This window comes from Takifugu flavidus, chromosome 4 (assembly GCF_003711565.1).
Source record: "Takifugu flavidus isolate HTHZ2018 chromosome 4, ASM371156v2, whole genome shotgun sequence".
In the NCBI taxonomy this organism is placed as follows: Eukaryota; Metazoa; Chordata; class Actinopteri; order Tetraodontiformes; family Tetraodontidae; genus Takifugu; species Takifugu flavidus.
In genome coordinates, this window is record NC_079523.1 from 11138915 (window position 1) to 11159095 (window position 20181).

Here is a 20181-nt window from a genome sequence, read left to right on the forward strand (position 1 = left end):
CCTGAACAGATCTCATGACCTCTGCAGCGTCTGGCTCAGATGCTCTCCCGTCCTCCGCTGCGCTGCTCAGCCCACTCGGTGTGGCGGCTTTGCTCAGAGGACTCCGCGTTCCTCGACTTTCCAAGGTACCTTTGTGGGATGGCGAGTTGTGTTTATAGCACTAAATAGGAGGGACTGATCAACCTTCACTCCAGTACACACAAACATTACCATCCTGTGAATCCCCAGAGTTTGTGTGTGTGTGACAGTGTGCCGTGTCCATCTGTCATACTGGATGCCCTCTGAGAGCTGCTAGCTCCACAGCGTGCATGCTAGGGTGTGTGCGCGCACGTGTGTGTGTGTATGTGTGGGTGGGTGTGTTTGCGAGTGTGTTCTTATTACATTTAGTACCAAAATCTACATTGTACTAGCAAAGTGCGGACATTTTTGGGAAGTGAGGACATTTTGGCTGGTCCCCACAATTTTGAAGGCCTGTTTGAAGGTTAAGACACGGTTTTGAGGCTCAGGTTAGAACTGGGACCAGGTCAGGGTTAGGGGGTTAGTTGGGATGGTTTAGGTTAGGATAACAGGCTGTCTCACAAAGACAGAAATGCAAGGATATGTGTGTGTGTGTGTGTGTGTGTGGGGGGGGGGGGGGGGTATGTTTGTGTGTTTAGGAAAATGGGTGGATTAATTTCCAGTTTTCCGATTCCTCAAATGTACTTTTGCAGCGCTAGTAGAAGATCTTGCTCTCAGTCATCATTTGCACACACCGTCTGTCAATGACACCAATGACAATGTGTCATTGCATAAAAAAAAAAAAGAAGAAAAGCATAAAAACACTTTTATAGAATCAATGTTGCTCTGTGTTTCATGGTCTCCCATCAACTTTAGAAACGGCCGGCAGCCCAGCCAAACCTGAGCGTCCCTCCAGGCCAACGCCGACCCCTCGGTGACAGGGGTGATGTTGACCAGTTCGCCCCAAGTCCTGTGTAAAATATACGCTTCTCACCGCCTGAACCCCTAAACCCCCTTTAACCCTTCCATAAACACTGTTGGCCCCCTGTTGTGTGTGCTCATTGGCTGACCGCCTTCAGGCGTCCCTTTTCCACAGGCCCATTGTTTGGCCCCGTAAGCAGCTTTGTTTCTGCATGTGCAGCTGGGCTAGCTCGCATAGCCATTAGCCACAACACGCGAAAGGGAGAGCGGGATAATATAATTACAAAACAAAAGTCAGGTGGCTCACGAGATTTGCCAGGAGGAGCACATTTGGGGGAGACGTGGGGGACACGCTGGCGGGTGGCCAGCTATAATTCGATTATGAAGTTGTGTGAGCGACAAAAGAAACAATTGAACCTTTTTCTTTTCTTTTATTTACCCCACTGTGATTTAATTTGATTCCGTTCGGGGCTTTAAAAAGGAGGGCAGCGTGAAAAAGGGAGATTTACTCTTCTAATTTCGAGTGTCTGCGGCTCAGGCTGAATGAGGAATAGGCCGACTTTACTGTCACTCTGCAGCGCATCTCCTGCGTGTGAGGCGCAAATCAAATCAGCCGCAGTCTCCCTGCGCACGGACCGGTCTTGTGCTGCGGGTCTGCATGGATGCACAGAGACTGGTGGACAATAGGATCAGTGGCAGATCCACCGCTTCTTCAAACGGCGCTGCGAGTGTGTCCCCCTGTTCGGTCGGCAGACTCAGATTTATCCTGTTAGTCACCCTACATGAGTGAAAGGGTAAAATCGACCCCCATCCCAGCTGGACACACACACACACACACACACACACACACACACACACACACACACACACACACACACGTACAGCTTTACAGACAGCTGATGAGAAGAGGTTTATCTGGTGTCTACTGTTTGAAGCAGGTCAAGCAGAACAAGATCTGTTCATGTGTTTTTGTTGAGTTCATTCTGTAAAAGACTGCATTTTGTTTTGTTTTTTAACCGTTTTAATGAGACAATAAGCAATTGTGTCAGAAGCACACATGCTGCCACGGGCTCGCTGCATTGGGCCCGCTCGGGGTGTGTGAGCGCCCATTTTTTGCCCCATTAGGCCCAGTTTGATTTTGCCCCTGGGACACCGCAGTCAGACATTCTTTTGCTGAGTGTGAGGAGGAAGAGTCTGCAGACTAATCCGCTGTCTGGATCCTGCTTGACGTTTGAGGGCTGGAGAAGGAAATTCAGCATCTTTTATAACCATTTTATTCAACATATCCTGAAAATGAGAACGTTTTAGAAGGTCTTCTACATCCCAGCTGCAATGTCGCCGTTTGTTAGTTCCTGGGGGTTGAAGGAAAGGCCGACCCGATGAACTTTTTCCCATCGCCGTAGGAGGAGTTATTCCAGGTGTAGGTCTGGATGATGAGCTCCTTGCCGCCAAGGCTCAGACGACACCTGCGCGTCAGAAAAAGCTTTAGGAGAGATGGCGATGAGGGAATGCCGCAGGAATTGTGGATACGCTCACTGTTTGCCAGGGCGGGCGATGTAGCACAAGCTGTACAAGGCGAAGTCGAACTCGGGGCTGCAGCCGATGATGGCAGAACCGACCTGCTTGTAGTATCCGTCCCACATGAACTGCATCCCCAGCACGTCAGGGTAGGATGTCCACTGAGAGGAGGTTAGAGAGGGAGGAACATTATGAAGAGAGCACGCCACTGGTCACAGTCGGACCTGCACCGCGGATGCTTACGGGTCCGTCGAAGCTGTGGCTGTAGTAGTTCAGCCGCTCGCGTTTTTCCAGAAGGTAGAACTGGATCCAATTGTGGAAACCAGACACTTTCCCACCCTTGATTTCACCTGTAGCGTCAAAGAGTGTTTTAATCACGGCATCCGAAGACCTTTACAGGAAAAAGCTCAAAAGAGCCGCGTCCAAACCTGCAAAGATGTGCTCAAAACCGCTGGAGTCCATCTTGTTGTTGTTGCGGGAGTACAGCCCGAACCACATCATCTTCAGGTCCTGAAGGAAGGCGTCCTCTGATGGATAAACACCTTCAACAGACAGGAAGCATGTAAATAAGAAGCGAGGGGTTTTACAACTTTCCAAAACATTGTGATTGTGCGTTTTCAGACCTCTGTGCACGCGGCCCCACGTGCGTCACATTTACCTTTGGTGTAGAGGAACGCAAACAGCTCTCTGCCCAGCTCAGTGTTGGACATTGTCTCTGTGAGAAAGGTGTCCTGTTCTGCCAGCTGCTGGGGGCTGAAGTCCTCTGTCTGTCCAGTCATCCTGTTGTAGTTGTCCAACAGCGCCAGCAGAGCAGCATAGGTGGGTCTGGCGAACAGAACGTTCTCGTTCAGGTATCGGAACAAGCTGGGGGCATAAAAATAGATGCCGGATTAAAAATGAGATTGATAATAAGACAAACCTACTAGAGAGAAAGGTTCCTCACAGTCTAGGGGAGAGGTCTGACTGGGAGCCCGTCTCAGAATCTGGTACCAGGGCTTGTGGCTCGACAATGAGCTCTGAGGCTGAGGCCTTGTTGGAATCCAGGATGTAGAGAGTCTCAGAGAGAGCCTTGATCTCAGCGTCGGTGATCATCCCACTACCAGCTGATATCAAAGTAAAAAGAAATGTCTTTATCATGTTAGAGGTTGTTTTAGTGGTGTTTTTCAAAAGACAGTAAGTCAATCATAGGATTACGGTGGCTTTATTTTGCTTCCAGCTGTGCTCAGCAACATTTCAAATTGTTTGTTTTGGTATCATTATGTGTTAATTCTATTAATCTATGTTCCTGACTTTTGCTAAAGAACCAAAATCCTTTCAAAACCACATTTAAAATGAAGAACGGGTCTGCAATTGGAAGAATGGAGGGCGGTGCAACAGCGACATCTGTTGGTCGCTGGTAAGATGGGACAAGCAGCTGGTCACAAAAGTTCTTATAAATATATAACAAAGCTTAAAATACAACTTTTTATACATTCATAATAAATCATAGAGAGAGGCTAAACATACAACAGTTTATTTAAAAAACGATGTTAGAAACAGTTAAGGTTTTTTAAAATATGTTTTGTCTTCCTACATTACAGTTATTTCTCACATTTTCCTACCATTACCGTATATTCTCCCATTGTTTTCTACACTACAAAGCAACACCGACAGCGCTTTCTGCTGGCCGAGTCATCTGCTTTCTTGTAGCAGCAGTAGCGCAGTAGCAAAACAGTGTTTATTTGGCCAAAGAGAAGCTCATTTAGGTAGTAAAATAAGGTAGTAAAAGGTAGTAAAATAATTTTTCAAAAGTTGGAAGTAGTGTTGATGTGTGTGACAGGTAGTCCTGGTGGAAATTTATGGAAATAGAGGGAAGAAAATTGCAAAATAAAGGACGATTCCGTATTTTCGGGGATGTGTGGCAACCCTTACTGTCACAAAGGTCTGCATAGTCACTGCAGCAGTTGTTGTACTGGGAGCACTTGGAGTTGCAGTGGCACTTGTTCTGAGAGTTGTACTTCTCCCCACACCTTCCTTTACAAGATGTGGAACCAGCTGAGAGGAAGAACACAGAAACAGTTGACAGCTGACAGAAAACAACGGCTGAATTGGAAGAGTGCAGCTCACCTTTACATATGGCTTCATAGTCAGAGCAGCAGTCATTGTAGCGCTCACAGTACTGGTTACACTGACAGGTGAAGCTGCTGTCTGTGCCGTAACCACAGCGACCCTGACACGAGTCCAAGGAGTCTGGGGATCAGCAGCACATGCTCAAATCATTTAAAAAAAAATACTGTAACACAGATATATGGGATTATAATGCTGTAAAGGAACTAAAACTGAGCTTACTGCCACGTCCCTGTTGGAGCAAGGTCACCAACAGCACCACAACTGCTACAAGCTTCATCTCTGCTCCCCTGTAGCCTCAAAACAAGGTGCTTGGCTGTTATCAGGGCTCCCTTTTATACCTGGACTGGCTGACCGGCCCAACCTCAGCTCAGGCCAGAAGGGCAGGATGCCAGTTCCTTCGTGTTGAAACAAAGGTTGGTTTCTAGACAAGTGGGATATTTTAACGTTGGTATTTGTCAAAGCGTCGCATGTGGAGAGAATTCGGACCATCTGCAACCACAGGAACTTGAATCTGCAGTAATCTGTGAGGTGCAACGGAAACAGCACACCTGTGGAGGTGTTTTAATGTCAAAGAATATGTCTAGATAAATCTGTGATGACTGTTTCACTTTTTAAACTCATGTTTAAGATTATTTAAGATATTACAAAACCTAAATACAAACTTGATTTTAAAAAGTGAGACAGAATGCATGTTTTTCAGTAAAACAAATATTTTCATAGGTTGAACCTCCTGACTCCAGTCCAATAGACCACCGCAGGTGCAGTATTCACACGGTTTATCTGTAATAGATTTAAATGTCTAGAATAGCTCCCCTGCCACATGCTCTCACTGGAAAAGTCACATTGCAATATGAACCTCTTTATGCTTAAAGTATTCATTTGCAAATGTTTCTTTTAATTATTTTCCAGATATTTATATTAAGTCTATGGTGTTGCAAAAAAACAACAAAGAAAGAAAAATACACCTGGTTAAAAAAGTTGGTCAAATATAAATGTATTTCTGATTTCTATACACACATATAATTTGTGGGAGACATTACAAAACTGCATTAAAATACAAATGCCATAGCACGTGTAACAGTTCCTGACTATGTTCATTAATGTATCAGAATGCACAATAACTTTCAAATAAAATGCATGATAACTTGAAATCTGTAATCTTTAACTATTCAACTTAATAAAGGCTAACAATATTTTCAAACAGATTACTCCACTGATTAAAGAAACAATCTCTCTGTGGTAAATATTGTCCAAACAAAAATATGCTGTTCAAATTGCCGTAAAATTTGGTTTTAAATGAACATTTTCTACAATCTAAATGCAAACTAGAGGTGTCTGAAATGCCCACAAGGACACATAAGTATGTCTAGTGTACTCGCAGTAAATGTAATGATACCAGTGATTGAAGTGATTGAGGACGTTTCACCTCTCATCCAAGAGACTTCATCAAACTGACTGTTTAGGAGTTCCAGGTACTTGTACTCGTCAGGAGCCATGAACACATCTGGAGCTTCAGTCGCCTGGTTGTTGGTTGCGTCGCTCCTCATTATGAAGCCAATGAAACAATAGGCTTCGTTAGTTTCACTTGTAGCCATGTGTGACTGGCCTCTTCTCCTCCTGGGGGTGACTCCCACCCCTGTTTAATGATGGTCTTTCAAATTTGTCGATGGCTTCTTTCACTCCTCCCTTAAACCATCTCTACCTCGCTGGCCACAACCTGTACCTTATTGTCCTCAAAAGAGTATCTTTTGTCTATCAAATGCAGATGGACTGCTGAGTTTCTGTGTTTTGTCCGAAATGCACTGGGATGTTGTGTTTATTGAAAATCCTCCTGAGCTTCTCAGAAAGCCCTGCAACATATGGAATAACAATGTTGTTTTCTTTCGTGGGCATTTCTTCTCTGTCTCCTCTATAAAGATGTGGATGACTCTTGGGTCACGATCAAAACGCTGGAAGTGAAAGGCTCTGTGGAGCACATCAACACTCTGAACAAGAGGTGAAACACAAAAGAAACTCAAAACAGTCCAGGTCCAAGATTCATCTTCCAGAATTATGACCTGGATTACTGAGAACCTCCACAGACATAAATGGTTTATGTTTTTTTTTAAATTTAACTTGAAGCAGCAACGTTTTGTGGTTGGTATAAAATCACATTTCATTCTTGTAAATCACGTAAACGGGAACTTTATGTACAGTATAATGCACTCCTGTCCTGCAGGGGGCGCTAAGCAGCATTAAGGGGACTCTTTAGAGCCTCCTCGGCTTCCATACCCAGCGTGGTTTTCAATGACATTACAGTCACAAGCTTGTGTTGTAACTATCCTCTCAATTTTAGAAATCTATAACAATGTCGTTAGGCTTTTTAGCCAGAACAGTGGCGAAGGTGAGTACCTTCATCTTAAAATTCTTAACTTCCAACTAAAACTTCATGACGGACGATAGTCCTGAGTGTCAAACATCAACTACGTTCAGAAATACAATTATTTACTACACTTTCTTTTACACTTTTATTGCGTTTGCTATAATTATTGCAGCATGGGTGTGTGCATCACATTTAGTTGGGCCTTTTGTAGCAGAGTGATTGTATATTTCAGGCTAAGGTCAATGGCCTTTTGAGAAGCTCCGTTCCTCGTTGTTAAATGTCGCCTTTTTCCAGGTCAGTGTTTGCCAGCATGTACAGTCGTTACACACAGGATGTAAACTCCTGGCAGCAGAGAAGGCTCTCCTGATGAAACTACGAAAAAACACCGGCTACACCTTCACCAACTGCAAAAAAGCCCTGGAGAAGTTTGACAATGACGTCACACAGGTAAGCACAGCGGTGATACACAATGTCTGTGTCTCTGTGTCACACAACCACAAGCAGAAGTCGAATAATATTGTTATTTTGACTTGTTTTTTAGGCTGAAACCTGGTTGCACGAACAGGCTCAGAAAGAGGGCTGGACCAAAGCAAACAAGCTGGAAGGACGAAAAACCAAAGAGGGCCTCATAGGTTTGTTCATTGGAAACAACGAAGCAGTGATGGTGGAGGTGAGGCTATTACCATATTAAAATGATTACGTTTATTATTTTGGTTTAACACCTGACCGATTCAAACGTGTGGAATTGTGGGTGTTATACAGGTTAACTGTGAGACAGATTTTGTGGCTCGCAATGAGAAGTTCCAGCAGCTGGTGAAGAACGTGGCGTTTGCCTCCCTGGCTCACCGTCAGAAGAAAGACCAAGCAGGATATGTAAAGGTAGCTTAATGAAAGACATGTAGGTTGCGTTAAAGCTCATTCTCTGTGCTTTGATTGTATTGTCGTTTGTTTTTCTAGAATTTTCTGTCAACTGAAGATTTAAGCAAACTGAGTACGGCTGACGGAGTCTCACTTGCCGACCAAGTGGCTCTCGCAATCGGTCAGTACATCAGTGCTTTTTACACCAAAGCCCGTTCCTCCTACTTTCCCCTCTAATCACAAATCAGTGAGGATTAGATTTAACCTGCCTTTAGAATAGATTCTCTCAGAATGTGTGCTGGACATTCTGTATGAAACTGCAGTTACCTCAGGTTCTGACCTCAAGATTAAGGGACTAAAATTAAAACTTCAGTTTGAGAAAGGTCTGATTAGAATGAAAAATACAAGTCTTTAAATAAATGTATTTTCAGCAAGATTGGTTTGGAAGAGGTCACACTGCTTCACAACCCATCAGGGTCAGAACATTCTGTGTGCTGTACAGTAGAACTGGTCTTTCCATATAATATTTAGCTTCTTTAAGTTGACCTAAGTGATTATAGTCTCATGTCCACACAGTCTTGACTTTGTTTGCATTCTGTTTTTTGTTTAATTAAAAGTTTAGAGTTCTTACCGTAGTCAATGTTTTACAGATGTCATTATTATCTGGGAACATCTTTCTCAAAGTGTCAATTTTCTGTTTTTTGTTATCGTACAAATGGTTGTTGGCAATGACTTAAAAAAAAAAAAGAAATAAGGTAATCAATATATGCTGCATGAATGTGTGATCCAGCCATTTTTCATTTTTCCTCAGGTCGACTCGGTGAGAACATGTCACTGAAGCGAGCTGTAGCTCTGGGCGTCCCTGCAGGCTGGCATATCGGCTCATATGTCCACGGGGATGTGGGCACCCAGACTGAACTAGCCATGGGTCGGTATGGCGCCCTGGTTGTTTTTGAGGGTGGAAAGGAGGGTGAGGAGGAAGTTCTAGGACGCAAACTGGGACGGCATGTAGTCGGGGAGGCTCCCGAGTCTCTCGGCAACATGGACGACCTGCCCTGTGGGGAAAGTGAGACACGCCTTTTGCCTCAGACATTCCTGGGAGACCCCAGCAGGACTGTGGCACAGTTCCTCAGAGGTCAACAGGCCCGTGTGCTTGACTTTGTCCGTTTTCAGTGTGGAGAGACGGTCAATGAAGAGAAATGAGGAAGGAAATCCTTTGTTAAATGTATTGTGTTTTTATTTCTGAGGATAAAATTGTTGAAAGTTTCCATATTTACATCAGTCACACAGTGGTAGTATGAATTTCAGCTTAGGCCATGATATTTGATGAAATTACAAGTCTAACAAAGTCTGTTTTTGAAAGAAATAAACATCTCATTTTACGTGTGAAAGACTTTATGTATTATAGCAGGAACTTAGCCGCGGCAGCTGAATTATTACATTCATTAACTGGCATTAAGCTCTATTTATCATTTTTACATTAGGATAATTTTCTAAAACAAAGGTGTGGCGCGTGCCTGAGGCCTTTCACCGGTGGCTTTTGCTGCACAAACGGATATGACGTCGGAGATGCGCTGCAATGTCTATCCAAATCATAATTGTAAATATGAAGCAAATACGACTTGTGTACAGGAGAGTAAACAGGGGAAATAAGGTTGTATTTGATTACTTGGTAAGGAATTCAAGTGAGATATTTATTAGTAGAAGTATCTCATCTACGTGTGGGCTTCAAACATACACACTCCTGATCACTGGGGGCGGTAGTGAGCAATCCTAACTTTCTGAAGCGCTATAAAAGCCGAGACATCGAAGAAGAGCGCTGAAGGTTCGCGATCCGCCGTCTGTCAACTAGTCGCCGAACGGAAACATGGTAAAATTCTTATTTATCGGCCTTAATAGCTTTGTTTGATAGAACTAGATCCTTTTGCTTATTTTATTGGTATTTAGATTGCATGCTAACTCACGTTAAATAGAGACCTGTCTACATTAGTCTTTTAAGCTAGCTTTAATAATAAGGCTTTAGCCACAGTCCTTTATTGGAACGTTCGATTATTTTCGATTTCCTGCATCTAACTGCAGTTATTTTCTCTTTCCCCCCTTTTAACTGTTCGTCAAATAGTCCGAATTCACCGAGGACCAAATAATTGGTGAGTTATCATGATTACCAAATGTGATATCGTTGCTATTGGTTTAGCTTGACGCGTCTTTTCTAAAAAACAACCAAAATGTCTACATTTCCAAGCGATGCAGGAGCTCGTTAATATGATCTGGTAGCTCCAGCAGATCGTGTTTTTGCAACCCTGGGGATCATTTCAGGTAACTCATCCCCGGTCTGACCAAACTCGCTGCTGGCTGAAATCGCGTGTTCAATAGTTAATATTTAAAATTCCTCCCGGACAGAATGCTGCACTGCCACTAATTGTTGAGAATTAAACCAACAACTCATGCATTTACCACTCCTCGCCTAGAATATGCATGTATTCAGGCGGCCCTAACAAAGACTGGTTGTGTTCAGCAGGGTGTTGTCTGGAAAGGTGTGGCAGGTAGAGGAACTTCTTTAGTGACACTTGTATAAAACAGGTAGATCAGAGTCTTTGCTGCCTGCCTATGGTTGCATTCCGCCCCATCACTCCCAGTCCTGCAGGGTTCTGCAGGTCGTTTTAATGCAGAAGGTCCCATGTTTGTCTGCAGAACCGTGCAAGTTGTTCTTGATAAATGAGGGTTTAATCTGCAAATGTCAACATTCTTGTCTAAAGCTGCATTCGTCGCATTTATTTGAACACTTAAGTGTGTGTTGTACGAGCGCAGACGTTGGCTTTGTCAAACCGGTGACATTTCATCAATGCAAATAGCACCGTGCTAATTTTGTTATTGTCACAAGACTTCAGCAGATAAGACCTGAATGTTTGCATGGTCGCTGACAGCAGCACTTTATGTCCTGGCCTTTGTCTGTTTTTGTAACACACGGTTTTTGCATGTTATCAGCAAAATATGGATCCAGTTTGACCAAGTTTTGTTCAGGAAAAACATATGCTGTTGAAGAGAAAACATGAAAAATGATGATCGGCGTTAAGGTTTAAACCTTAAAATCAAGATGCTCTTTGAACATAGCAGGTGTATTTTTTCGCTGTTAGTGGTTGTATCCCCGGGGCAGTTCTCAGTAGCCTCTGTTTGTCAAATGAAGTCCTGCATTTGTCTAGGTAAACATTCTTCTTGTGTGAACCTGTTGTCAGTGGTTTTGTGATCTGAATTCTGCCTTTCTGTTTTCATCCTAGAGTTCAAGGAGGCGTTCTATTTATTTGACCGGACAGGTGATGGGAAGATCACTTACAGCCAGTGTGGTGATGTCATGCGGGCCCTGGGACAGAATCCCATCAATGCTGATGTGCTTAAGGTCCTGGGAAACCCCAAGATAGAAGGCAAGCCTCTGATTAACTAGTCAAAGGAGTAGATTAGTGCAGCAGTAGTGATTAGAGGATCAGGTGATAGTTGTGGCTCTCTGGCCAGGTGATTCCTCAACAACAACGTTTTCCTATCTAACCATTTGCAGAGATGAACCACAAGTTACTGGACTTTGAGCAGTTCCTGCCCAAGCTTCAGGACATCGCCAAGAACAAGGACCAGGGCTCGTTTGAGGACATCGTGGAGGGTCTGCGCGTGTTTGACAAGGAGGGAAACGGAACGGTGATGGGAGCCGAGCTGCGTCATGTACTCACCACACTAGGTTGGGGGAAGACGAGCATCCCTTTTTATTCATTGCAAAATTTTTTGAAGCCTAATAATTTCTTGTTTGTGGTTCAGGTGAAAAAATGACAGAGGAGGAGGTGGAGACGCTCTTAGCTGGACATGAAGACGCCAATGGCTGTATTAACTACGAAGGTATGACCTGACAGTGTCCCTGTTTAGTCATGATAGTCTGACTTAAGTAAAACATTTAAATGTATGTGAGGGGGTAAAATCATTCCCATCTTCATCCATTTACAACTTAAGGCAGCTGCTGACTAATGTGTGTGTGTGTGTGTGAGTTCATGGTGGGTCACGTAGCAGGGACGGTGCTTAGTTGAAGGGATTTCACCCGGTGGGTTCGGACATTCTAGGTTTCTTTTTGCGCACGTCCAGATGCAGAAAGTGACCTGACGGCTGACTTTCCTTTCCCCGCAGAACTCGTCCGGATGGTGATGAACGGTTGAGGATCTCAAAAGCGTCACAGTTTAACTTTATTCCTGCTTTAATGTATTGTTTGTGTTTTGTTTTTTCCTTCATCTTGTGGTTCATTCCATGTCTTCCTACCTCCCACATCTTGCAATTTTTTTTTTGTCTATTTTACTTGAAGAACGTGCCTTTTTTGTTCTCGTGTGGTCAATCCTCCTCTCCAACGGAAACATTCCTCGTATGGATCCTTCCTCCACTCCATTCCACTTTAACTACTGAGCCTGTTGTGTGTTACTGGAAAAGATCCTGTCAATAAAAACAAGTTTCCATGCTGTGATTGCGAGTGTTCTTGAGTCAAAGATGTGGGAGGGAAGACCCAGCACAGAGGGGATCAAACCCATAACCTTCTTGCTGCTGGTGCCTTGCAGAATACAAACCACTGTCCATGTATTCCTCTTTTAACGGCTTTATTGGTTCACCAAGAATTTGTCATTGAAATCTGACCTTTTCAGCACAAGCGGCAGTCGTCGACATCGGCGCCGACTTGATTTACCCGACAAAGTTTTGACTTCTACCATTTTATTATCAATCTGATGAACTTCTGCTACTTTCGGGGAGGGGGGGAAAAAAAGGTTAAAACAAACCAGAAACACAGAAACTCAATAGACACGTTTATATCACAGAATCCACACAATGCAGTAATAATACAGATGTGCTCACAGCGGTGGAGCGCTGAGAAATACTGGATTAACGGTTTCACCGCCTGATGACCGAAGTTTGATTTTTTTTTTCTTTATTTTTTTAATCCTTCAACCTTTTACGATACTGCAAATGGCACAGAAAATAAGTGTTTTGTAATGAATGTTCCACACATTGTAATGGCAATCCTTCTCACACACACACACACACACACACTCCAACAGTCACACTGCACTCAAGAGTAAATACTGGCTACCAATAATATACAGGTACAAAGAAAAATTAAAAAAAATAGTAATGTATATAAAAGCGATAAAGTGTAAATGTTTTTTTTTTGTAAAAAAAAGATGAGTGGGAATAAAATATGTTTGTGCTGGTGGAATCGATATTCCCACGCCTTCAAATAAAACTACATTCTTCACGAAACTCCAACGATTTTCTTCTTTTGTCGAATCTAAGTGCTGCTGATCGACCGTGAATGATGAGATAGTTCAAGAAGTCGCGATCATGCTGTCAGTACTTTCAAAAAACTGAGGGGGGGGGGGGGGGGGGTGGCGCGTAACAGCGAATCCAGTTTTTACAGTACCTTTTGTTTTCCCGTGACTGTTTTTTCCAAACAGGAACGAGGGATCATCCCGCCAGGAAGCCACGACGAGGATGGTTTAAGTGCTATAGTTCAAATTCACAGACTGCTTCAAGTTTTGCTTTTTGTTTTTTGTTTTTCCCACGAGAGCTCGGAAACACGTTGAAAGTGCATTCTATATACTGGATATCTCAATTAGTACCTCGTGTCAAATGTTTTCTCGGGAAGGGGGAGGCGTGACACTTGAAAATAAATGCAGCAATTTCCAAAAAACACAAAACACTGAACACACGAGATGAGTCCTTTTTTTTTCTTTTTTTTCACGAGTGTCGCCGCGTTGTTACGACCTTCTGAGTCGACCAGATCTCTGGTGTTTGGTTTTTTTTTTAAAAAAAAAACAGGTGGGGTTTTGGCCCCCCCGGCGTGTTTTTCTTTTCTTCTTTTGAATTCAAAAGTCAGAGTTTAGGTGGCTTGTTCTCTGTTGTCTTTTTTTTCCCCTCCGCATATCAAAGTAAAAGAGTTCGACATGTAAAATGGGTGGTTTCTTCAGGTTATGACGCTTGGTTTCGGATGACGCCAGCTAGATTCAGATGGCAGAACTGTTCTCACTGCGGGGCCGCGGCGGGAGCCGTGGGGTGGAGCGTTTCTCCAGGAAGAGGAGCGGTCGGCTCTGGGCGGGACAAACACGGGACGGGTACCAACAGTTAAGATAAAAACCTCTACCTACATCTGTTTTTACATCTCTTTTAGATCGTTATTTGAAGCTCACCGTGGAGTCCGGGGGTGGTGCTGGAACCGGAGTGGGCAGCCGGAGTCTGGCCGGGGGGTACGGGGGTGAGGTGTGAGCAGGCTGTGATTCAGAGGCCGGAGCGGATGAGGTCGGGGGGGCGGGGCTGGAGCAGGCTGTGGAGCCACCGCGCTGGAGGGCAGATGAGGAGTGCTCTGGGGTGGTGGGCCCGAGGAGGCCTGGTTGGAGTGGGAACCCACAGTCTGGCTGTGCTGCTGGTGCTGGATCTGCTGGAAGTGCTGCTGACGGGCCCTCATCTCCGCGTACTTGAGCTGCTCCATGTGGAAAGACTGACGGTCAGCCAGCAGCTGCTGACGCTGGTACTCCAGCTGCGCGGGTAGACGCCACAACCGTTAGTTTCGCCATCGTCCCTGCCTTTGCAACACTACATTTCCCAGAATGCCTCACTCACCGCCTCCCTCTCTCTGTCCATGATCGTCTCCAGCTCTTCAAAGTGCCGCAGTTTGATCTCCAGCTTCTTCATCTGCGTTTCTACCAGCAGAGCCACCAGAGATTTGATCTTCCTCTCTTCCACCGCAGCCAAGTGCTTCAGGGAGGAGCGAGAAAAACCCTTTAGATCGAAATAAAAACACGCGGGTGCTAAAACAGTGGCTAGCGTCACCTTGGCTTTGACGGCGGCAGCGGCTAGTGCGGACGCAGCAGCTGTGGCCAGGTTGCCTTCTCCTACATCGCGCTCCACCTTTGCTTTCCGTTCTCCCTCGCTCTCCCCCTCTCTCTGACCCTCCTCTGCTCCCTCTTTCCCATCCTTCTCCTTATCTGCATCACCTATGGAGGGAAAAAAGACTTCAAATACTTCCATCCTTTGAGGAGGACTTCATTTCTCTTTCTTGCCAGCCGCGTTGTACCCATCTCCGAGTCCGTTTTGTCCCCTTCTCTCTCCCCTTCTTGTTCTTTTCCTCTCTCTTCTTCCTTCTTCCCATTTTCTGCCTGCTTCTCCTCTTCCTCAGGGGCTCCATTTTTGCTGTCCTGAGTGTGAAATTAAACACAGCACAGTGAGAGAAAACACTGAAAACGGGAAGTTCTCTCTATCAAAAGGCACAAAAAACACATCATGTCTCCACAAGTATAGTATTCTCCAGTTCTGAAACTCCAAGCACGCATCATACCTTAGCCTCCCTCTTCTCTTCATTTGATTGGCCGTCACTCTTACATTCGTCACTGTTTTCATCTGGAGATTAAAAAACCCCACAAACACTCGTTTTATTTCTCCTTTTGTTACATCTCTTTTACTCTCGGCCACGTGTGTGTCCATCCTACCTGGCCTGTCTCCGTCCTCCAGCCCGGTGCCTGCGATGCCACTCCCTTCCAGTCCGTACAGCGGGTCCTGGCGACCGCTGACCCTCGCCGCCTCCTCCACCCGCCGCACGTGAGCCTCCACAAGCGCTGCGGGAACCTCCTCCTTCATACGAGAAAACTCCTCTGAGGAGAGAAGGGGGGGTGTGTGTGTGTTGATGACTGAGGTACATGACAGGCTGGTATTCCTTAGATTTGAAGTTCCTTCTCACCCAGAGCAGATTTGGCTGCAGCTGAGGCCACACGTGGGTCGACAACGGACGCCAGAAAGGCCACGGTGCTCATCACCGGGTTCCCCGCCTGGCTGAACGGGATCGGCTGGTAGGCAAGTGGTCCCAGGGACGAGGAGCTGTCCTCCATGTAAGGGTCTTCGATGGGCAGCCGCAGGAAGTGCAGGATGCATTCGTCTTGCGTGCGGCTGCCAACGTGCTCCGACACCTTATTCCAGTCATCCTTGTACATTTCCAGGCCCTGAATGGAAGGCGGGCCACATCAGGCACCACGTTTTTATTCAGTCTGAACAGAGAGTGAAGTATCACCATTATTCTGAACTGGTACCTCAAGCAGTAGCAGCGTTTCTTGCTCGGTCCAGTCTCTCGTGGAGCTCGCCGCACTCTTACTCTGCGTGCAAACATTGGCAGAATTATCAGGCCATCGGAAATCACTGCGGATTCGTCCTCCAGAGGGACGTTTTCTCTCGCGTACCTTTGCAGAACCGGCCTTCTTGCTGTACATGTCGGTTCTCAGGCCAAAGTTTTGCAGATCCACTGATTTCTCCTTGACTTTTTCAGGGAAAGACATCATGGGCTGGGTGGCGGGGGTCTGCGGGAACACAGGACAGAACGTCAAACGACAAAGCGTTTTGAAAATGTGCCTTTTGCGCAGAGGTGTTTGTGGACCTGGGATGTCTTTGGCTGCAGAGGCACCAAACTGGAGGGAGTGTCTGCCAACACGTGGAAGTGTGAGGTGGGGGGAGGACCCATGGGTGTGGGCCGGCTCTCGGAGTCCACCTGGTAGTTGATCAGACCCCACTGCTCCAGGAAGGCGTGGACCCTGCGGCAGACGGACGTGGACATTAGATGTCAGCCAACATCTGGAGGAAGTGTGTGTGTGTGGGAAGGGGGGGGGGTATTCAGGCCCACCTCATGATGGCGCACACGTCTCCTGCCAGGTTCCTGCGGCAGGCAGTGGAGGTCAGGTACTCCTGAGGGTTCAGCCGGTAGGTGTCAATCATGAAGTTCCTGTAGGCCAGGTAACTGAAGAGAAGCAGGGAGGTGCTTGGATGAAGGCGTACTAATGCAAATCTCTATGTCGTTATATCTAAATACTGGGTGGCCTACGCACATTTCGGGCGTTTTGGATTTGTTCTTCCCGTTGAAGAACTCCGGAAGAGCTCTGCGCTCGATCGCGTGCACGCTGGAGGAAGACACGTGTTGTTAGGAAGCCGCAGCTGCGATTCTGGATTCTTTCCTCTCACCTGTTGTAATCGAACCAGGCGGCGTAGCTGGGAATGATGATGTGATGGGTTTGTTCCGTCACGTTGTCCTCGTGCAGGTCTGAGCCTTTCACCGGCTCGCCCTTCACACTCGGGGAACCTTCCTCTTCCTCCTGTTTCACCAACAAGACACGTTCAAATGGTCATTTCAGGTTCTTTCCCCTAAAGTCCTCGTATCTAAGGAGCCTCTTTACCTTTCCTGTTGTTTCCATGGACTCGTCCTCTTGCTCATCTGGATAAATCAAAGTTATTTTAGATTGATTAAACAGCCAGGCGGTCAAGAGGACACCGAAAAACATCTGGCTCACCGAGATCTGTTCCTCCTTTGATGGGGGTCGACTCGGAGTCCTTCTTGGTGTTATCTGCCATCAGAAAGTGAAGTGTCAGCAACTAGTTTTTCAGACTTTGCATTTGAGAAGTTGAGATCAATGAGGTTTGGGCGGAGCCGTACTGGTCTTGGCTGGGTTTCCATCTTCAGACGCTGGGACAGGAGACGATTCATCCAAGTCCTTAGTCAGATCTTCCTGCTCCTCCTCCCTCTGGCCCCGTTTGGATTTGGTGTATGGAGTTGTTGGCCTGCAAACACACACACACACACACACACACACACACACACACACACACACCATGGTAACTGGAAGAAACCTGAAGCAGGACCAGGATATTCAATTGTGCCACATCACTTTGAACACGCACCCCTTTTTGGTGTTCTTCTTCTTGCTCTCCTGGGGAGGTGGAGGGGAAGGTGAAGGCGAGCGCTTCCTCTTTTTGGCGCTGCCGGGCTTCTTATCCCGCCGCTCGTCCGGCGTGGTCACCTCGTCTGTGAGCGTCTTGGCCGAGATCCTCTTCCTCTTAGGGCAGCCCTCTCCCACTTCATAGTCCTCCTCGTTCATCCACTCGTTGTACTGGTCCAGGTCTAGGATCCACTTGGCATGGACCTTTCTGGGTTTTTCTGGGCTGGGAGGATCCTCCACAGCAGCCTCAACATCACTGGCTGGAATCCAGGTATCGTAGCTAAACGGGGAAGATGGGGTCAAAGGTCAAAGCAGAGAAGGAGGACAAGCTTGTGCATGTGTGGCAAGAATGTTAAGAGGTATTTATGGCAAATCCACACCTACCTGTCAGGAAAGTACCCCCAGTGTAGCAGCACTTGTTTGTCTCTCTTCATCACAGGGCGCACCCACTCCTCTGGACCCGAAAACAAGCGGCAATAGCATCAGAAAACAGAAACAAGGGAGGCAGAATTCGGCTAAATGCTTAATTTGAATGTTTGTGGCCTCACCTTCCTCCAGACTGGTGGGAATAGGAACAACCACGTGGGAGCTGGAGGCTTTGTCCTCAGTTACCGAGCCCTGTCGGGGATGGGTAATGAATCCCATCAGGATGAAAAGACATTCAGTTAAGCAAATGAGGACTCATCGTGAAAACCTCTACACACACCTGATGTCTTTTGATGATGTCTTTCAGTTTTCCGAGCAGTTTTGTCTCGATGTCAGAGCTCAGGTAGATGACAGGTCTCGTCAGGCAGTTGTACTGACGGGAAGAAAAATACACGCATTTCATTCATTTATTCACTGCTGCTGACAACAAACTTTTAAAATTTCCACTCAAAAAAACCCCCACTTGTACTAAGGACTTCTCAATCGTCATGAACATCTCCACGTTTCGGTCCATCCGCGAGGGATTCTGGAAGTCAAACCTGCGCCTACCAGGAAATTAGACTGGAGTTACACATGAAACTGCAGCACAGCCAAAATCCAACAGCGCTCTCTCAATTTACAGGGTGGTTTTACAGCTGTCTCAGTGTCGAGCATTTCAACCAGCTAGAAAGAACCTCTTACCATCCTTGGTCACTCTTGAACTTGTAGGCCGCAGCCAGGATGTGGCAGAGAGCGCCCCCTGATTTAAAGTCCAAAAAACACTTCATCTGCAAAAAGAAAAGCAGAATGGAATAAAATGGTGTGTGTCTGTGTGTGCGCACGCGTGTGTCTGTGTGTACGAGGTGGTCATACTGGTAGCTTGGTGAGTGGAGGGTTGCTGACATGTCGACCAAACACCTCCTCCTGGAACTGGAGAAGCTGGACCACCAGGCTGGACAGAGACTTGTTGGTGGGGGGCTCAGCCTGGATGTACTGGGGGGGGATTAAAGCCACATAAAGCAGACTAGTATGTGTTGAGAGAAAGATGTGGTGCGTTTGCTGTCATTTTGAACTGTGGGAAAAATTAGTTAATTCGACCTGTAAACTATTTTTTTTAAAAAAAGAAAAAAAAAAAAAAGATTATTATCAACCAGCTGTTTCTGTTTCAAAGTAAAGAATGAATGCATCTCTGTGTTTTATGAGGCCAGCATCCCGCTCAGTGGTTCCAGACGGGCCATGGCTTTACGTCAGCGTGGCGCGCCAGCGTCAACATCTGGATCTGCATTAGCCGACCGGCTAACCTGCTAGCTTGCTGCCCCCTGGCTACAGAAAGGCTTTGATTTTTTTTTTCTTTCAAAAATCCATATCGGTCTGTTTGTGCGTCGTTTTGGGATCAGTCTCCCAAAGTCTCGGCGGATGCCGCCGCTCGCGGCTGCGTCGGTTGCAGCCATCGGCTCTGCATCCTTTTGTATCCCGGCTCTGGTGAATCAAACAGCTGGACGTTCAGCAGCACCCTCCCTCCTCTCTTTGTCACTGCCTCTGCCTAACATGTACGTGCCCACATTTCATGCTGAAATATGGGAGCTCGGGCTGTATGGTTAGAAAACATGCGGTCGGTACCTTTTTGTAATTCTTTCCCAGCCAGACGCGGACATTATCAAACTGAGAAACGGTATCAGAGGCTTCGAAATATTTTACATTTGGGCCGCCGTCTTTCTTCCGTACCGCCATCTTTGCCTGCAGATAACTACCCTGCGTCTCCTGCCATCTAGTGGCCAAAATGAAGTACTGCAAAAGGGGGCTAATGGCCAGCAATGAGGTCTAGAGGGACACTAGAGGGCGGTATTGTAACAGGAATACACCCCCGTGTTTGAGGCGAGTGTGCGTGAGTTTAGAGGTTCAACAAAAAGACAACTTTAAATTAAACGTGCGCTGTTGGACTGTGGCTGTGCTGCAGTTTCATGTGGTAAAAAAACATTACACAAATGGGGAAAAAATGTAAATGTAAAACTCTCCACTTTATCTTATAAAAGAACCGTAAACAATAATTTTTACATTTGACAACAAATGAATTTGATGACCCTTGAAAGTAAATTGAATGCTTACATCACTTTTATTTTATTTAACAGCCAGTCATTATGTCCTTCATTACTGGATTTTTGACAATATGTGATGAACCAATATGTTAGCAGAAACATTTTCCTATTAACCAAAGCGCATAATAATAATCTTTTTTTTTTTTAAAAA

At 45.8% G+C, this 20181-nt stretch overlaps 4 protein-coding genes across 5 annotated transcripts; 2 read left to right on the forward strand and 2 right to left on the reverse strand.

The window, feature by feature from the left end:
- Window positions 1-1916: 1916 nt before the first annotated feature.
- On the reverse strand, window positions 1917-4922 carry endou (endonuclease, polyU-specific). Of its 2 annotated transcripts, XM_057031279.1 has the most exons (10): window positions 4765-4922; window positions 4543-4665; window positions 4348-4470; window positions 3380-3539; window positions 3095-3300; window positions 2865-2978; window positions 2680-2786; window positions 2455-2597; window positions 2239-2384; window positions 1917-2156 (listed from the first exon to the last, which is right to left on the reverse strand). In XM_057031279.1, the coding sequence occupies exons 1-9, from the start codon at window positions 4820-4822 to the stop codon at window positions 2264-2266; spliced, it is 1155 nt and encodes a 384-aa protein (XP_056887259.1). In that variant the 5' UTR covers window positions 4823-4922; the 3' UTR covers window positions 1917-2156; window positions 2239-2263. The 2 variants fall into 2 exon arrangements, with proteins under 2 accessions (XP_056887259.1, XP_056887258.1); XM_057031278.1 differs by lacking the exon at window positions 1917-2156 and having other exon boundaries at window positions 2177-2384.
- A 1849-nt stretch (window positions 4923-6771) lies between these two features.
- On the forward strand, window positions 6772-9156 carry tsfm (Ts translation elongation factor, mitochondrial). The gene is made up of 6 exons (XM_057030899.1): window positions 6772-6928; window positions 7202-7354; window positions 7449-7577; window positions 7670-7786; window positions 7865-7946; window positions 8577-9156. Exons 1-6 carry the CDS (start codon window positions 6893-6895, stop codon window positions 8966-8968), a joined length of 909 nt encoding a protein of 302 aa, XP_056886879.1. The 5' UTR covers window positions 6772-6892; the 3' UTR covers window positions 8969-9156.
- A 348-nt stretch (window positions 9157-9504) lies between these two features.
- Window positions 9505-12254, forward strand: myl6 (myosin, light chain 6, alkali, smooth muscle and non-muscle). The gene is made up of 6 exons (XM_057030364.1): window positions 9505-9635; window positions 9885-9912; window positions 11041-11184; window positions 11316-11489; window positions 11567-11644; window positions 11927-12254. The coding sequence occupies exons 1-6, from the start codon at window positions 9633-9635 to the stop codon at window positions 11953-11955; spliced, it is 456 nt and encodes a 151-aa protein (XP_056886344.1). The 5' UTR covers window positions 9505-9632; the 3' UTR covers window positions 11956-12254.
- A 113-nt stretch (window positions 12255-12367) lies between these two features.
- Window positions 12368-19710, reverse strand: smarcc2 (SWI/SNF related, matrix associated, actin dependent regulator of chromatin, subfamily c, member 2). Its single transcript, XM_057030363.1, is given in 27 exon segments — window positions 12368-13869; window positions 13969-14034; window positions 14037-14093; window positions 14096-14315; window positions 14399-14533; window positions 14609-14772; window positions 14853-14973; window positions 15114-15175; window positions 15265-15426; window positions 15513-15771; window positions 15859-15921; window positions 16006-16122; window positions 16200-16353; window positions 16443-16556; window positions 16645-16716; window positions 16778-16908; window positions 16990-17027; window positions 17104-17157; window positions 17247-17371; window positions 17492-17809; window positions 17914-17983; window positions 18078-18147; window positions 18236-18328; window positions 18419-18500; window positions 18637-18722; window positions 18808-18927; window positions 19555-19710. Coding segments are annotated over 27 exon segments (3129 nt in total). The 5' UTR covers window positions 19666-19710; the 3' UTR covers window positions 12368-13804.
- Window positions 19711-20181: the final 471 nt, after the last annotated feature.